General features: G+C 36.9%; 1 protein-coding gene across 2 annotated transcripts in view; it reads right to left on the minus strand.

Annotated features, from left to right (window-relative positions):
* Positions 1-287: 287 nt before the first annotated feature.
* Positions 288-19,205, minus strand: part of Vps41 (VPS41 subunit of HOPS complex) — a 169,255-nt gene continuing 150,337 nt past the window's right edge. For both annotated transcript variants that reach the window (XM_015490238.2, XM_048786477.1), the window contains 7 exons: positions 15,508-15,562; positions 13,330-13,470; positions 11,678-11,814; positions 3,544-3,643; positions 3,397-3,441; positions 1,798-1,877; positions 288-1,011 (listed from right to left, as the gene is read on the minus strand). In XM_015490238.2, coding sequence (XP_015345724.1) covers positions 931-1,011; positions 1,798-1,877; positions 3,397-3,441; positions 3,544-3,643; positions 11,678-11,814; positions 13,330-13,470; positions 15,508-15,562 — 639 coding nt within the window. In that variant the 3' untranslated portion in view covers positions 288-930. The remainder of the gene's footprint in view (positions 1,012-1,797; positions 1,878-3,396; positions 3,442-3,543; positions 3,644-11,677; positions 11,815-13,329; positions 13,471-15,507; positions 15,563-19,205) is intronic.

Genomic DNA, 19,205 nt, shown 5'->3' on the forward strand with positions numbered 1-19,205 from the left:
CTATAACACACAATGACAAGTTTGAATTCTCTCCATTATATTCTTTGTTCTTTGAGGAGGCTCCATGGAAGGCTTTGAAAAAGGAATGTCATAATTATGCCCATCCTCTGGTATTAGACCAATCCTATTTCTCCTGAGACTCCCTCCCTGGTTTGACAGGGTCACTCCTTTCCTCCCTACTAGAAAAAACTAACCACAATCCCTCAAATAAGATGCTGAACCTCTCTTCTATTCTTTACCAAGGTGCTTGACTTCTCGATTGCAGTTCAACCCAGTAAAAATGAGTCTTTCACAATGAAAAACATGTAACATTTATTCAGTCAACAAATGCCGAGTGACTGAAAGAGCCAGACACTCTAATGGTTCTAAGAACACACAGAACATGTGATTAGTTAACATAAAGCTGCAGGACATTAGCCTGCTGATGATATTCCCAGATGTCAATGAATGAATGACAGTTTGCACAATGTTTCATTAAATGCTTATTAGGACAATAACTACAGTTGATGACACATAAAGAAAGCCAACCCTAGAATGCAGTAACTGTTGCCAGCAAAGCATGTGGAAACAAGGTCCAAGTTGTGGGTAGGAGTTTGCTGGATAATCACAGTTGGCAATGTTCTCTGATAGCTGGGGCAATTCTCAGCAGTCCATTTTATGGTTGAACAGTGTTACTACGTTCTAAAACATTCATTTCTACCTCTGAGACTTACGTTTTCATTGTTAAATAATGAGCCAAACAAATGACGAAATAATAACTATGAACCCAACTTCTTTATCAACTACAAAGAAAAATCTCTAGAAGACAGGCATGGATATAGAAACTGTTATACACATAAATAAATCTTATCAGCACTGGTGCTAACACACACTTGTTTCAAGAACAGTATTAAAAAGAGCAGCGAGAAGAGACTGACAAGCAGAGCTGTGCTATTTTTTCATCTCCAAAATTGCACTTCCTGGTCCACGGTTCTTTGCGCTGCAGATGTTGCAGTATTGTGCAGGAGAGTTCTAAAAATATAATTAAAAAGCAGATTAAAAAATCTTCTCTAGACTTTCATGTTCAAAAAATATTATAGTAGCATTAGTAGGAGATAGACAGGAAGAGATGAAATATCACTTCTTTCTCTGGAGATTATTTCTGGTTTACATAGGATTCACCCTGTTATCCCACAGCAGAATGTGGGGTATAAGGTGGCCTGGGGGACATGATGTGATAAAGGATAATGGTATCACAGCATACAACTTGGGCTAAGAAAAGTCCTAGGAGATACTTGGTTTTTTACTGCACAGCTCTATAACTCAGCAGTCATAGATTTTAGCTGAATGTATTAATTAGGTATGCTTTTATAATGTTTACTGCAACCTCCTATACATTTGAAAAATAGATAATTTATTATGATATAAACTACAGTTGTCCCCTGGTATCTGAGAGTTTGGTTCTAGAATCCCATTCAGACACCAAATCCTACACACATGCTCAAGCCCCTCATGTAAAATGGAACAGGCACATGTAAATGCTATATAAATAGTTATTCCAATGTGGTGTTCAAGGAATAATGACAAATCTGCACACCTTCGGCATGGGTGCAATCCCCCCGCCCCCCCGCCGCCAAATATTTCTGATCTGTGGTTAGTTGAATCCATGAATGCAGAACCCATGTATACACAGGCCTGACTCTGTATTATGATTTTAAAAAACCAACAGAGCCATCAGGATGACAGGTTGTGATTCTGAGCACATCCTCTGATCCCATCAATAGCTCTTTAGAGAATAGTTGCCGAGCTGCCACTCACCATGCTAGGGACAGGCAAGCACTCTTTGTGGAACATGTGCCGGCAATGGAAGACTACCACACTGAAGGGCTTCGCTGCATCTGGGGCAGAAGAAAGAACTCAGTGCAACAAACAGACCAGGAAATTATTAAACCAAGCCTGACTATAAGTTCAGCTGTAGTTTTTCATCAATAGACTGCCTCTGGAGGATGGCTTATTGACAAAGTGTTCCTGTGGAGTGGTGTGCCCCAATGCAATGCATGAATTATAATCATGCTGCTATGTGATTCATGGTTACTTGCTTGGCTTCTGTATCAGATACCAAAACTATAAATGGAACAATTTCATAGCAAATACAGCAATATTTATTATAAAAACTAGAATCAGCACGTGTACATGCCTGTGTGTGTGCCCAAACCCTCCCATCATTCCAACACCTGCATAATTTGGTGCGCCACACACTGAAGTCAGGTTTGTGGTTTTATTGAAATGCTTTCCTAGTTGACCTGTGGCCAAGATCCCTCCCCAGTGTCAGAGGCAGACCTGGGTTAGAACACCCCATGGCTGTGATCCTGGGTTTTACTGCACTCCTTTTGGGGCACATCCATTCTCCTGTTCCTGCTCAGTGTGGCCGTCTTGTTTCTAGTAAGATTTACAGCCCTTAGCAGATGGAGTCGGGAATTGAACTGTACAGTGAGGGTGTTGAGGCTGCTTTGTTGAAATGCTGCCTAAAACACTATCAAAGCTCACTTCTTCCTCTAAGCCCATTGCAAGTTTTAGCAGAAGCATTTAAAAATCCAAACCTGCTTCCTCTAGAAAAGAACCTAGGTTGAATTGACTTCTTATGCTACTGCTCTGTTAAATAATCCCTTAATGCTAAGTAAATGTGAGGTCAACTACATCTTTAGGACATTTCCATGAAGTATTTTTTAGAATCCTGACAACCATGCTTTAATTTCTACCTTCAAATGAAGTGATTTTCCTTTTCTCAAGTCACAGTGATCCTTAAGTAAGGGGTTTCTTATTATACATGAAGATATGTAATAGAAACCTAAATATATGCAAAACCAAGAAAAGGAAATAAGCAAAAGCTTATATCTTTTTAAAAAGTCACAGTTCCAATCAGATATTATGTTTCCACTGAAATGTGAAATAACCTGGTGCCTAGAACTACACATCAGAGAAAAAAACTAAGGGAAATCTACCTATAAATTGTTTGCAGAGATACATGGTTCTTCCACCTTGGAATTTAAAATATGGATTTTTAATTTGGTCTGATTTAACTCTAGAACAGTAGTTCTCAAAGAAGACCCCCTCAATCAGCAGCACTGATATTACCTGGGAGCTTGTCAGAACAGTTCTCAGCCCCTAGGCTGGCACTGTGGGTTCTCCCCAGGCTGCCAGCTGATGCTGGTGTACCCTAGAACTCGGGAACCTTAACTGTGCAGATGGCAACACCAGCATTCAACTAAGTTGGGCTGTGGGCTAAAATGCTTTCCTAAACTGGATTATTATGAGTCATATAATTTTATAAACAGTAATTACCTAACTTCAACATTTTAATTCCATTTATCATTAATACACATTTGGGAAATTTGTCTTCCCTCCCAACCACCTTACCAGTAGGAAGGATGGGGGAAAGACACGACTCACAGATATTCTCCTCTGTAAGAAAACACACACAATTTGGATTATGCACTGTTTATCTCTGCTGGGCTTCCAAAAGCCGGGCATACAGTTACATATGATTGTTTCAACTTTACCCACCATCAACCAGAACACCTTTCATTTGAGTTCGGTGCATTTTCTTCAGTAAGGACAAGGAGTCGGCTACGAGAATCTTCTTGCAGCCTTCACGAAGCAGAATCTAATGTACACATTTAAAAAGAAAAGCCATCTTAAATAGATTCAAATGTTGTGTGTGAAGGGTGGAATGTCTTATTAGGGTTCAGGAAATTCATGTCTCAAATACTCCAAAGAAGTACTTACTGGTTCTCCTGTCCTTAGTACCCTCTTTCCTCCAAACTACTGCTAGATGGAGCTCTGTGGCTGTGATCCATAAATCAGACATTACTGGCTGCTGCTCCCCCCGCCCCCTTTTTTCCCCTCCTCCCCTGGAAAGGGTCTCACTAAGTTGCCCAAATTGGCCTGAAACTTGTGATCCTCTGACTCAGTCTCCAGAGTGGTTGGGAATACTACAGGCATGTATACCACCAACCCCTGGCTCCTGTAGCATTTTTAAAATCAACTACACATTCCAAAGTTTGGCAAAGAAGGCCCTGTAGTAACAAATCCTAATGTTATCTTATAAGGCTTCCTCATACAGATTCTCTGGCACTCTAGCCCCTACATGACTTGCTCCTTCCATCTTCAGATCTTTGCCCAAAATGGTAAACCTGCTATTCCAAAATTATATACTTCATAAATCCATCTATTCACTCACAAAGGTGTACTGAGTTCCTATCACAAGGCACTGGATGTGGATAATATGCTGATTAGAAGCAGGTGACTTTATGTGGCTGTGGGTCCCAGCAAGTGCTCCTGGCAGGGATGAACTTTTGACTTTCTTCATCCTGACATCAACATCAACTCTAACCCAAGAAGGGCACTTTACTTCCCAGAGGCTTAAATTCATGTCACTGGGGAAGGCAAGCAAGGAAGTGGCCATCTACAATAGCCGTGTGTACCCTTAAAAATCAACAAGAGTGCTGGATTTGGGTGAATCTAGTCAAAGGCCTTTCTCATTTATAAAAGCAAACATTCAAGAAAATAGAACTAATGCCTAAATTACATTTCTACATGTCTAGATTACTAGTACTGATGAGGAAGAGATTACATTCTAGTATTATGTTAATTGGAAATTGTTTATGAAGTTTTCTTTAAAATTCTACAAATGGAGCTTTTAGTTCATTTAAAAACATCAAGATTTTAAGACATCATTAAAGCACACAGAAAGAGAAAAATATACCAAGAAAAACATCTAAGAAATATTGATGTCAGAAAACTCAAAGAAAATTGATAAGCAAACATACAAAGCTGCTCAGCCTCTGTCACAAAAATAAAAAACTTCAGAAAAATAGTGTCAGTCACAACATCTTCGGTGAAATGTTTCAAAAAGAATTGGCTCCAACCCTCAGGGGGTGTTCAGAGCCTACTGTATAAATAATTCAGGCGAAAGGACGAGCTAGCAGTCTAGACAGAGGCCACTGGGTCTGCAATCTAAAAAGAAAACAGCAAAAACTGCAAACTGACAAGGAACCGTCTCCTCAGCAGGATTACATTTTCTAAATAGGTATACTCCGTCTGCCTGCAAAAGGTGTTTTTTTTTTTCAGTATTCCAAAATAGTGTATTTCTTTTTTTTTATTGGTTGTTCAAAACATTACAAAGCTCATGATATATCATATTTCATACATTTGACTCAATTGGGTTATGAACTCCCATTTTTACCCCAAATACAAATTGCAGAATCACATCGGTTACACACTCACATTTTTACATAATGGCATATTAGTGACTGTTGTATTCTGCTACCTTTCCTATCCCCTACTATCCCCCCTCCCCTCCCCTCCCATCTTCCCTCTCTACCTCATCTGCTGTTGGTATTTTTTAGGAAAAATTTCAGTATTCAGAGGAAAACAGCCATGAGAAGGAAAAGTATAAAAATGCAGCTTATTATATTATCTGATTATCCTTTATCTGATCAAAATCCAAGGCTCCAAGTCTGAGAAATATAAAAAATTTTGTTTCTTTGATATGATGCCAGGTAGGTATATTTAAAAAAATAAATAAACTGTAGAAAGTAGTCATTCACTCTGCAACATCTATAATAATTTGAAGGCAAGCAAAGATGGTTAAGTGGAAGGTATAAGATTATATGCAATATTATTCAGGCATTGTTTTCCATTATTTGACACATGACAAGGGATTATGGTAACTAGGCATTTCCAGCAGCAATTCTATTAGTAATTCATGAAAAAGGTGCTGCTGTCACTGATTTCACCCCTAGAAGTTCATATGTGGCAATTACCATGCATGTCTTTATTATAAAATCCTTTCTGGTTAAAAGTCAGATGCTGCAGCAGCTGGCTTAGGGTCATCTTCCTGCTTTTCTGACCTTCACACTGCTGAGTTCTGACTGTTGCCCGTTTTCCCACTGTGGGTCATCATCTCCTACCTGTCTCCTTCTATCCTTGTAAGTTTGGTGTTCTTTACATATTTAGGGCACATGCAAGCTCACCTGTTACCAAGTTTTCAATGACCAGAATGAAACAATCACTGCTGTTCTTCCTTTGAGTACTACAGTGCTCCCATTACTTTGGGGTAATTAAAAAAAATATTTATTCAGTTTTAAGGATCATGTCCCTTTTCTTACCTAGGTAGTTCCTATTTTCAAAAGCATGCTGACTGCAAGATGAAGTCACTTTTAACCAGGAAAATCTTCCTTGCCTGTTTCCTCCTGTTTTCCCATAGTTTCTTATTCTGTTAGAAAGCTTCTGATGTCACTTTCAGAAATCAAAATCAGTTTGAAACACCTTGTGATCTTTGAAACATCTCTGTCCAGTACATAAACAGCACCACTACTAATCTTTGTTATCCTTATTGCTTGTAAAAATGTCACCAAAGATAAATTACTGTCTTCTCTTTACTCAACTTTGTAATAACATTGTTTCCATTTAAAAAATATTTAACATTTCTTATGAAGTATAATATCTTTCAGAGACTTATTTTCCTTATGGGACTTAACTCTTTTTTTTCCAAGATTATCCAAATATTTGAGCCAACTTCTTCCCACATCCTTCTCAATTACTCTTAGGTCTCTTCATGGTTCTAAGTTTTTCTAAATTCTTTATTAACATGACCTTTATTCTCTCCTTCCTCTTCATACTTTTCAAGACAATCAACTATAGTTTCTATATGCAATTTACTTGTATATTCTGTCCAGCTATAAATTTAAATAAAAACGTATTTCTAAGACAGCTGAAAATCAACATGAAACCTTGAATGCACTCTATCTTTTCCTTCTGGTTTCTCTTCAGTTCATCATCCATAACAATTCCAATCAAAAGCAGAACACCAGATTCATAGACATTTTATAAAGCAATGAAAGAACTGTACATAAATGAAGGTATGGTTCAATAGAATCAGCTACCATGGGGAAAAAAATGCCATCCAAAAATAGCTTGGGTTTTTGAAATCTTTATTTTTTGAACCCAGGGGTGCTCTACTACTCAGCCACATCTCTAGCTTTTTTAAAAAATCTTTTTATTTGAGACAGGGTCTTGCTAAGTTGCTGAGACTGGCTTTGAACTTGTGATCCTCCTGCCTCAGCCTCCTGAGTTGCTGGGATTACAGGCATGTGCCAATGCACCAAAATCTTTATTTTAGAAGTTTTTGAACATTGACTTTTTGCTGAAATTGTCTTGTTCATACCACAATACTTATCACTAGAATTGCAAATGATAGACAGTTACATGGCTTGGCAAGTCCCAGAATGATAGAGAGCTGGACTGAGAAACATTCTCCCTCCTTTCTAATTAATCCTTTAGACCAATGTCATGGAACTTGAATTCTAGTTGAAAAAGCTTTGCTTTTGATTGGCATTATAATCAAAGATGATGAACAGCAGAAATAAGATGGAAAATATAGACTCTCAGGTTTCACAGTTAGTTCAAAAACAATCTTACAATTGTATTTAAATTTACAACAGCACAAAGTATGCATGCAGAAAACTGATTAAGGAATCTGGTTGGACGTCATAGGCCTTCTGTGTCATCCTGAAGTGGCAAAGCTAAAAATTTGAGAAGAAAGTTTATTTCAGGGATTTAAAGTTTAAAAACTTAGGAAAAAAGTTAATAGCTTATATACTATGAGTAAAAAACCCACATGCCCCCACCAAAAGGCACATGAGAAGAAAGTCACTATTTTCTCTTACGTCATTTTTCTGTGGATTTCAAAGTAAAGATGTAAGAAATATAGGGGTTGAAGCCAATGTATAGGAAAATAACTCTGGTAGGCATGGAGATGTCTAGAGTAAGCGTGGGGAAACAGAGGCCCAGGGATATGCAATGACTTGCTCAGGATCATGCCCTGGTTTGTGAAAGCTCAGACTCAGGACTTAGCAAGTGCTGGTTTCTCCACATCAGCTCCCTCTTCAGGACAAGTTAAAACAGGTTTGCTACTACCATCACCTCCCTGCCTGCAATACCCATAATGAAAAATTAAGGATGGACTGCAATTGGTAGATTGGTGGCTATAAAAACTAATACAGGGCTGGGGATGTAGCTCAAGTGGTAGTGCACTCGCCTGACATGCGCGCGGCCCAGGTTCGATCCTCAGCACCACATACAAACAAAGATGTTGTGTCTGCCGAAAAACTAAAAAATAAATATTAAAAAATTCTCTCTCTTTAAAAAAAACAAAACAAAAACTAATACAGTTTTGGATGAAAAAGGCAAAGAGATCTGGGTTCAAACCTAGCTAGTCACCTTCCCAGACTGATAAGTCATTTACCCTTTTTGACACTTTGTCTTCTACTCTGTGAAATGGAGATGACAGCTCATACAGGACTGTTGTGAAAATAAAATATTTGTCAAAGAAGACTGCCAAAAGGTGTTTTAAAACAAAGATGCTGAAACTGTTAAGAAAAAAAAATGTCTTCAACAACAGGAAACAATATAAATGCTAAATAAAAAATGCTTAATTTATAAATAAAAATGTTTAAAAAATAGAAAATATAAAAATATTATTTATACTACATATTTTGGAAAACATCTGTGTCAAGATGAATGTAATTTGTTCTTGAAATCAAGCTTAGGAACATTTTAAGTTTATGAAATACAATACAAGCTACATTCTTTTTACTGACTTCATGAAATTTTTAAAATTAAGTTGGACAGTAAGGCATGGTGGTGCACATCTGTAATTCTAGCAACCTGGGAATGCTAAGCCAGGAGGATCGTAAATTCAAGCCCAGCTTCAGGCAATTTAGTGAGACCCTGTCTCAAGATACAAAATAGAAAGGACTGGGAATGTAGTTCAATAGAAAAGTGCTCCTGGGTTCAATCCCCAGTACCAAAAAAATAAAAAAATAAAAATAAATAGGGTAATTACACTTACAAGGTAATAGGAGGTTGCTATAAATTAAACTAAATTGATGATGTAGTTTCTTTAACTTTGTCAAAGGCATCTAACTTGCCTAATGATGCTAAACCTAGGCTGAAGAGAGATGTTATATTTTAGAAAATGCCAAACTTTAAAATCAGAAGAGTCGTTCAAGTTTCTCCCCCATAACTTTCTCTATCCTCTTTCCAATGAACAACTAGCTAATGGAATAATCTCCCAAAGCATTTTCAATGCCCAAATAATTTCAAATGCTCATACTTGATTGTACATCTCCCCTTAGCTATTCCCACTGTATATTAGCAGGTGCAGAGAAACTCTGCAACAGTATTTCTCTAACATATGACCCTGGATTTCTATGTTTACTGGGGCTGGTTTTTGTCAAAAATTCTTGGAAATTCACAGACATGCAAAATTTCCCTCCAATTTTTGGGATTAACATAATTTTCAAGTTCTTATTTTGCTAAGTGAGAACTTGTAAAAAATCAACTATAGTTTTATGCAACATAAAAAACAAGGCTACGTAGAATCAAGTAAAAGACATGTATGTGAAACTCTTCTGAAAAGTGCAAAAGGCTCTATAAAGAGATGTTAAGTTATTTTTACAATGAACCCTAGTAGGTTGCCTAGGGAAAGAAAATAAATAAATGGCCACTAATGAAAAAGAGCAGCCTTTTCCCCTAGGAAAAAAAAATCCTAAATCCTTTCTTTATCCATGAGTAGGAAGTATTCCCTGGGATTCTCTGAAAAACCTCTCCAGTAGACCATGTTTTCACTATATTCTCCAATAAAACCTCTGAGCTCCTGTGGAGACAAAAGATATGGCATTTTCCACATGCTTTGCCACCTTCCCTCTGGGTGGGTCTCTTCCTCTCCTGTTGAGAAGCTGCTCTTTGGGGAATTTTAGGCAACAGCAGCTCTTTGGACCACTGGCTAAATAATTTTGAGCCTCAAACATATTACCCCAACTGCATATTTACACAGCTTAAGGAAAAGCTCTCAGAATATCTTAAAATATAATTAAAAGGATAAAATATTGATTTAGCAGATGTTTTAGTGGGTAATTTTTATGTTCAGAATTCATTTTGCAGTTAGTAATAATTATTTCCAGTTGACTCACAACTATTCAAATTTGTTCATAAAAAAATGAATGAGCAGTGAGATTACAGTGGTATCCATGCACTTGGTTCTCTGGAATAAGAGCCTAATAAGAGGGGTTTATCAGGTGATTTTGCAGGCAGTGTGGAGATGGGAAAAGAGAAGGGCATATTTTTCACCAAAGGCTAAGCTTCATGCACTACAGCTGAAGGATCTCGCTCTTGGGTATAGTTGTTCAAAGACGCCTGCATGTCTTCTCAAGCCTTGGCGCTACTGAATGTCCTGCCTGAATCACTGTTCTGCATTCGTAAGGCACTGCACACGGTGGGAGCACCTTGTAGTCCCTCTCCTCACCTACAAACCCATCCTATGTTCTATTTCCTTCTTCCCTGTTTCCTCCCCTATTAATCTTTCCCTTGGGTCATCTGCAAACCTCCAATCCCACTAAAAATAAAGACCTTCATATTGTTCAGCATTTTGCAGAACAGTTCCTCTCTTTGGCTTAACTGAATACCAGTTTCTCTCCAACTAATCCTATTTCCTAGCATGCAGGATTCCTGATGTCTCATATCCCCAGCTGCAAGAAAAATGTCTCCTCTTAAAGATGTGTCATCTAGTCATCAAAGCTGCCTGTGGGCCACATGGGTAACATTCTAGTTCACTGAGGATGCTGAAGCCTGTCTAATAGCACCCTGCCTCCTTCCACTACTCCTCAATATCCATTTGGATGCCTCAGTCAAGGCTGTGATCTCTGTTTCTTGACCAATTTTACTTCAGTGACCTTTACCTTTGCCCCATTTTTTGAAATTGCAACAGTAACAGTATCAACACTCCCTAGCTATAACCTCTTGTCTCTCTAGCTCTGTCATTCCTTCACATCTCTCATATCCATTCTCTATGACATTAAATTTCCTTCAACTTTTTCTCTTCACCTAGCCTCCTACCTAAGGCTGTCACCTGAGTTTCAGCAGATGGCTAGGTACTCTTCACTCTTTCTAGAGATTACTGTCCAACAAATTCTCCCTATAATGCTCCTCTTACTAAATTCCAGGAATTATCCATTATAACAAAAACACATTTTAAAGTGAATTAGAGAAAGAATACAGTGTGAACATTTAAAGTTATGTGTTTTAAACAGTTTCAAATATTAAGGAAACTACCAGTGTTCTGGAAAACATCAGGATGCTTTGTAATTAGCATATTAATTTATATGAAAATAATGGGTTTCACTTTTCTTATCACAAATTCTGAATTAACAGGGATAATAAAATTGTGCTATTCTAGCAAACAGACAAAGGTTAAACAGAATCCTGTATTTCAACCTTTTCGGACAATGGATTACTAAATGGCTTCAACAAAAATTATTTAACTACTGAAAAATATTTTTTTATTTCTCCAAAATGGACACAATATTTATTCTCCCTAATGATGTTTGGGTGGCCTGATTTCATACATAAATGTAAAAATGCCTTCTCAATGTGAAGAGAAAATCTGAGAATGGCTAAGGAATCAAATGGCTTCCTGAAGGGGTGATGTCTTCAGTTAATCTATTTGAAGTTTTCCAATTATCTGGGCCTAAATAAAATGTCACTGTGAAATTTAAACCTCACTAATATCTAACATAAACTTTAGAAATGTTTATCTTGAAGCAAGCCACTAATTAAGCCAAAAAAGGATACTTACTTGCAAATTGTAGTCTTGCAATATTTTAACTAAGGAATCTCTCAGATTGGGAATCTCCATTCCTTCCTTAATACGGTGAATCAGCAGAATTGGATCAACATGGGTGCCAATATTGTTTAACAAGCCAGTAATAAATGCTACAGAATATCACACAAAACAATTAACACATAAGCAATGTTATAATGTATTTTATTACACAAAATGCAACTTTAGACCAAAAGTAACTTAAAAACATTGTTTCTTTCAAAGTAAGTATTAAAACCACTTGGATTTTTTTATGCCATTTGTAGGAAAATGGATGGAATTTGAGAATATTATGTTAAGCAAAATAAACCAAACTTGGAAAGTTGAGGGCTATTGTGTTTTTTTTTTTTCTTATATGTAGAAGCTAGAGAGGAAAAAGGGAAAAGAAAGGTGTGGGAGAATCTCGTGAAAAATCAGAAGAGAAGGGGAGAGAAATGGGAAATATTGGGAAATGACATTGGCAAAATTGTGCATGTACACATATAACAACAAATTCTACCATTATGTACAATTATAATGCACTAACAATATGGAAAAAAATTGATTTTCTAAGCTCTCAAGAACCAGTTTTCCTTTAAAGTTTAAATTTTCAAGAACTAACTTAAGACATAAAAGAGAAACTAAATGAGAACAGTTTAAAAACAGTTGAACAAATGATCACCTCTGTTCAAATCTTTGTCTTCAAAATATAGCCAGTACTGTCAAAGGGATGCAACTAATATTTTTGAGAACTTCCTGTGGCTCAGCTATTATAAGATACCAAGGCATATTATATAATATTATATAAAGTAATTGCATGTCTCTATTTTACAGACAAAGGAAATAGGGTGTTAAATTTACCCAGGTCACAAAATTAGCAAGTAATGTGCCCAAATTCAAACCCAGGCCAGGCCCAAGTTCATGATATGGTCTATGCTATTCATCTGGCCTCCTAAGGTCCTTAAACTACTACTTTATCATGTTAAATTAGATTCCTTGTATTTTCAAGACATAAAGTCATCAAGCCAATTTCAGATTATGGTGTAGGAACATAAAGCCTTCCTTACCACTCCCCATCAAAACAAAACAAACAAAAGATTTTAAACCGCATTGCTAGTTTCTAAATCATTTCTACATCTTCAAAAGAGGACCTGGGTTACTGTTAGGTGACTGTTTTTGTTCCAAAATGGGAGGAGAACCAATGCAAATGATCAATCTGAGGGCCAACAAATAAAAGCTCCTGGTGCTGCACTAATAAAATGGGGTAGAAGAAAGTCTGAATACTACCATGCAAACATCAAAATATGACCAGCATCAAGCAACAGTACCATAGAGAGTGGCAAAGGCTATGTACTTTCATAATAAATGCCCCCTATACACAAACTAAAACCAAAACCCAACCCAGAAATGTGCCTCCTGGGGATACAGTTAAATAAACTGTAAACCACTTGTTCCATGTCACACCTGGGTGATGCAAAGTGATGAGGCTCCAGCCTTTTCTGCACAGGGGTCTTAGGAATCTTTACAACAGGTCTGCTTTTATTGTAGAGACCTTGCCATATTTTTGACTCAATGTATCCTGAGATAATTCTTATTAAGAAATAACTAACTAGAAAGCAATTATAATCACAGATGACTTTTCTACTTACGTGGTTTGTCAATGGAATATAAAATTAGATCTTCCCAGAGTTCTCCATCATCTTGCTCCTTGGCAAATTCAATTGCTTTATCAACATCATGCAACTCCTCCATAATCATCTTCAAGGCACTTCGGCTATTGCCCATCCTGCCTAGAGGGGTAAGGAAGTGAGAAAGACTTCATTTATGTTAAAGAGAAACAGCATATTTCTTAATTTGTTTACACAGTTTGAAAGCTAAGACAAAAGCATATTTTCTTACGTGACATTAGCATTTACTACCCACAACATAGTAAACATCTTTTGTTAAGTGTTCACTTCATGCAGAGTACTCAAATATTTAAGTGCTCACATAAATTAATCATTTAGTCATCATTATAATACTATGATGGATGTTCTACTAATGATCTTATTTTACAGAAGAAGAGTAGATATGTTAGGCACTTGCCAAGATCATACAGCTATTAAATAATACAGGTGAAATTTGAGCTCAGGGATGCCAGATTTTGCCTGCCTTTTGACAGATCTGTACTTTTTTAGTCAATGTTAATACCTTCACATTCAGATACAATTTAGACACTGAGAGACCTTGGAAATCATTCTGCCTCTTTAAGGTGGTTCTGCATTTTGCTTATTGGGTAAAAGTGTGACTCAATTTTTAGTGGGTTACTTCATTTCTTTCTTTTCCAGGTTCTAGGAAAAGCCATTCAATAACCTTCATGAGAGGAAAGTATTTATCAGCTATGCTTCTATTAGCTAATTATTGATCTTTATACACTTTGTTCACTGGTATTTCAATTGTTTTAATAATTTAGATCAGTTTTTACTACAGTTCATGTTGAAAGCCTTACTCAGTGGAGGGTGATCAGGTCTCTGCCTTGGCTTTGTCCCCTCATGTTATGGTTTAGATGTGAGGTATCCCCCAAAACCTCATGTGTGAAACTATGCAAGCATATTCAGAAGTGAAATTACTGGGTTATGAGAGCCTTAACCCACTCAGTGAATTAATCCCCTAACAGGGATTAATTTATTGATAACTGAAGATGGGTAGGGTGTAGGTAGAAGTAGTAGGTCATTGGGGGTGCGCCTATGGGCACATATATCTGGTGAGTGGAATCTCTCTCTTTCTCTGTCGTGTGAGCTGCTTCCCACCCCATACTCTTCCATCATGATGTTTTGCCTCACCTCAACCCCCGAGGAATGGAGCCTGCTGTCCATGGGCCGAGACCTCTAAAACCATGAGCCCTCAAACTTTTCCTCCTCTACAATTGTTCCTGTCAGGTCTTTTAGTCACAGTGAAAAAGCTGACTAAAACAATGAGTTACTTGAGGTTATGATCAGAATCCCAAATACACACTTAAGTAACAAAATATAGCCACATAAGCACTTCTACTAAGGAAGGTAGGTCCCATAATTGGATAGTTCCATGTCTATTGCTGAGCACCCATGGAGCTGCCTGTGCACAAAAGGAAACAGAAGATATGGATCATTTTCCAACAAAGGCCAAAGGCAATGAGTGTGGTATGAGAGAAAGATGTGAAGTGGTAAAACACTAATGGGGTGGGCTGGTAAGTGACACTAGAGAGGCAGCTCACATGAACTCTGCTGTATGCCACCAATTCCTGCACAGGGGTTCCCTGTGAGCCTTTCAGTGAAACCTGCATTGCCCTGATGCATTCTGGAGGAACATGAATAGACAAGAAGTTCTGTGTCTTGGTATGCAGGGTATAAGAGCTGTGACACTTGTGGAAGTGGGAACCTGAAGACCAGGGACAAACGACACAACTACAGTCTATTAAAAAGTTCTCTTTTCGCTCAAAAACTCCATATTCAATTGCATTTCCTCCAATTGTTTAGGATATGGGTTTTGAAAATGAAGATTATTTTTTACCATTATAATGGTAATTTTAAAAAAAGTTAACCCATCTACAATTTTAATCTATGTTGTGGTGTGACAGTTTTACATTTTGTTGTTTATTATATATTGCTAGTATGTTCTTTCAATATCTTTATTCACTAACTTCCCTTTTATTCTGTGAAATATTTTTTCATATATAGAATTCTTGTACAAAATAGCCTTGAACTTCTGTTATTTTGTTCTAATATCTCTGTCCATTCATACACAATTTACATCAGGTTGTCACTCCATTTATTTGCTTATGGGGACCAAAATGAATAAAAGTTACTTACTTAGAAGATACACTGTCTCTTCTACAAAGTTTCTCTGCTGACAGATCTCAAGAGCCTTCAATTAAAGCAAAGTAAAAATGTCACTATGGGGCTAGCAGACAAAAATAAATATTGATAGCCACTTAAACTTATAAACTTGAAAGAATTTTTCCACTGCTTTTCTTTGCAACAAAATAAACAAAATACAAATCTCCTAGGGTCTTGCTGGCAGACTCATTTGCCTCTTAGAGTTACTGAATCCTACACAATTTCACTGACAAAATATTTGAAGTAACTCAGAACATTCTATGAGCAAAGGCAGAAAATATGCTGAAAAAAAGGACTGTTCCTAGTAGTATCTCTATGCTACTTCAAGTTTCTTTACAGCACTGCTTCCCATCAAATCTATAGTCATTTGTTTAAACTGTTTATTTTCTCTAGAATACAAGCTTCAGGAAAGTTGTTCATTGTTACTTTTTCCTAGCATTGAGCTTACCATATGCCCACTAAACATTTGTTGCCTAAATGAATGAATGAATGTAAATAATTGCAGCTCACAGTGTTTAAAAGAGAACTTTGCTCAAGAATTTGTCCAAAATGAGAGAGAAAAACATCTGATGATGATCAAGAAGGATCAGAAAGAGGAGATGAAGAAATGAGGGACTACACAGATAACTACACGTGTGTGTGTGTGTGTGTGTGTGTGCGTGCGCGCGCGCTGATAAATAATTCTAAATAAACTGGCACACATTTACTATGCTTTGTGCAGGTTGCTAGAAGGCTGAGTTAGAGAAGATACAAAGATGATGACAATAATTAAAATGTTAATGAGGACCTGTGAGACGAGGAGAAAGGAAGAGGTTTAGGAGGAGTAGAGGCAGCATGAGTATACCATGGGAACTTGGAGTACAGGGAGGAGTGATAGATGTGACATGTTATTCCACAACTAGCAGAACATGAAAGGACAGCTATGTGCAAGAAGAAGGGATGCTGAATTCATGTGGTTCCATTCTGAAAAACTTCAGAGAAGAGGTAGCATTTGAACCAGGTGCAGTTCAACAGGGAAACCTTATTTCATAGCCCTCCTATAAAACCTTCTCATTGCACTGCTCTATTCATACTCAGAGGGAAGTCTTTCTGGTATCCTACAAGGCATCCACAGCTCTCTCTGCTCTCCTAGAGCAGGTTCCTTTCCTCTGCTTACCTCTCCATTGTGTCCCCTCTGCTGAACTGTTTCCCTCACTCATCACTTTCTATCCTGGCAAGGACCTCAGACAAATATTCCTATGGCCCTCACATCAGGCCAGTTCCTAGGCATTCACTTTAAGCATGGCTTCACAATTCTTTACCACCAGGACAACTGAATTATTCATTTAATTTCCATTCACTAAGGTCATGTGTGCTCCAAGTCCCATGCTTTGCACAAAGCCTGACACATAAGGGGTGTGCAAAACATATTTTTAAGAAGTGAGCAGGCAGTAAAGATTTCAGGAGTAAGTTTACTGGGCTGCATATTTAAAATGGTTATTTAAAAACAACCAGCCAAGGTTGTTTTATAAACAAGAATCCAGGAAATAAAAAGAACAGTTCAGGTTAATTAGCTCTTTCTGCTCAGTGATCTATATTGGGAAATAACAGCAGGAGCTAGTTTTGATATTTTGATTTTTGACTTAAAATTTTTCTGTAGGCGATATATTTTAAACCAGCTAAGGGGCAGGAAAAAAATGATCATAGAGATTAATGTAGCAAAAAAGGGAAAACAAAAGGAAAAAAAACAAGCATCACCTTCTCAGGAACTGCAATGAAACAAGGATGGTATTTTAAGGTACACACACCACTTAAATAAGAAGTGAGAATAACTGAAGGTCACAATGAGAAGAAAGCATACAATTCAATGACTCACAAGATTCCTTTCAAATTAGGTGGCAGAGAGCACTAGTTGTCCTCTAGTATCCTCCTCCCATTCCTTCCACACTAATGGAAGAATTTTCTTACTTTCTCACATGGGTGTATGACCACCTGGACTTAGAGAAAACATCTCCCAGCCTCCTCAACTAGGAGAATGTACTTGTCTCAAATCAGAGTTTGCAGCTTCAAGGCTTGGCCAAGTTGCCCAAAAAAAACAGCCACTTGTTCTATGTGGTTATTTAAATCTAAATTGATTTAAATTAAAATTTGGGTCCTTGTGTACCTGTCATGTTTTAAATACTTAATACTGATGTGTGGCTAGTGCCAAGTTGGACAGAGTAGATTACAGAACTTTTCCATCTCTACTGAACATTTCAAGCGAAAGTGATGCCAAAATTCATTTATTATATATTATCAAAAATGAAAATTCATGTGGAAAGAAATGTTTGAAGGCAAGCCGAAATTACCAATGGAAAGGAATTCAAGAAGATGTGTATCACCAAATTCAAAGATAATCTGAAATGTGAATTTCATAAATAATGTTACTAGAAAAGTGTTTAAATTCTCCTCTTCATAAATGATAAGAGAATCTGAAAAACTCTAGAAATTTTAAGTATTAAAAAAGGTATTTCTAGTACACACTATTTTTCTATTAATACAAATATGGCCTAAGAGCATCTTTGATTCTTAAATGTTTCTGGACCATAGTGCTCCCTCTAGAGGAAAGAGTACGGAATCTAAGATTTCTAAAGTGGGAGACAGGAATACACAAAGGCACTGTATTTCATTCACTACATGATCATTACATTCATGAGTATTCTGTGTATACTCATCTTGTACCAAAGACAGATTTTTAAGCAATACCAGCACTTTTTTTAAGCTTCTACATAATGGTCACATCCCACTATTTTGCAAAAGATTTTGGCATAAAAATCTGTGATGACTATGTAGTGAAACATGGATATATAGATGTAAAGGGAAAGTGGTAGTAAAATAAAAGTGAAAAGGTAGAAAACTGACAAATTGAGAAAAAATGATGCAAAAGTAATTTTTAACTCTCCTTTTTCTGATTAGTAAAGGTAAGGAAATTAGAAATTTGAGAGTAATAATAGAAATTTATCAACTGTAAATTAAATAATTACCTAACCTTGACCCTGTCATCTTTTATTCACTCTTTAAATCCTTTTTAGTAAAAATCTATGAACTTTGTCTCCCAGCTTATTCCTCCAAATTCACAAATACTGCCACCTTGTGAGTGCTATTAGATATGAGAGACAGAGCATAATTTCAGGTATAAATCTGCCAACTCTATAAAGCTGATGCTCTGCTTTTAACAATAATCAAATCAGATTTGCAAAATCAGGACTAGTGCCTAATAATCAATGTACTAATACAGAAAAAAAGGATAGGCTGGAAGTTTAAAGGACTGTATTTTTCATGATGCCTACAACATTAAGGAATACCTAAGCTGTAATTTTAATTAACATTTTAAACATGAAAGATGATTCCTCATCATAGTAGAAGGATAGAGAGCCTAAAGTTTAAAAATCCATGTTCCAAGTCTTGGCCCTTGACTTTTTAAAAGCTCAAGACTCAGCAAGTTATGTATAAAGCAATTCTATCCATCTAGCAGCACGTCTGTAGAGATTAAATGTAACAAAGCACCTGAAAGCACAGCACATACTATGAAGCATGACAGAAATATAAAGTTTTTTTATTGTTTTCTTCCTAAACTGATGCAGATGTTCTAAACAAACTATCTGTCCTTCAGAACGAACAATTCCATACAAAACTTTTGATAAACTTTTGTA

Source organism: Marmota marmota, unplaced genomic scaffold (genome assembly GCF_001458135.2).
Source record: "Marmota marmota marmota unplaced genomic scaffold, marMar, whole genome shotgun sequence".
NCBI lineage: Eukaryota > Metazoa > Chordata > Mammalia > Rodentia > Sciuridae > Marmota > Marmota marmota.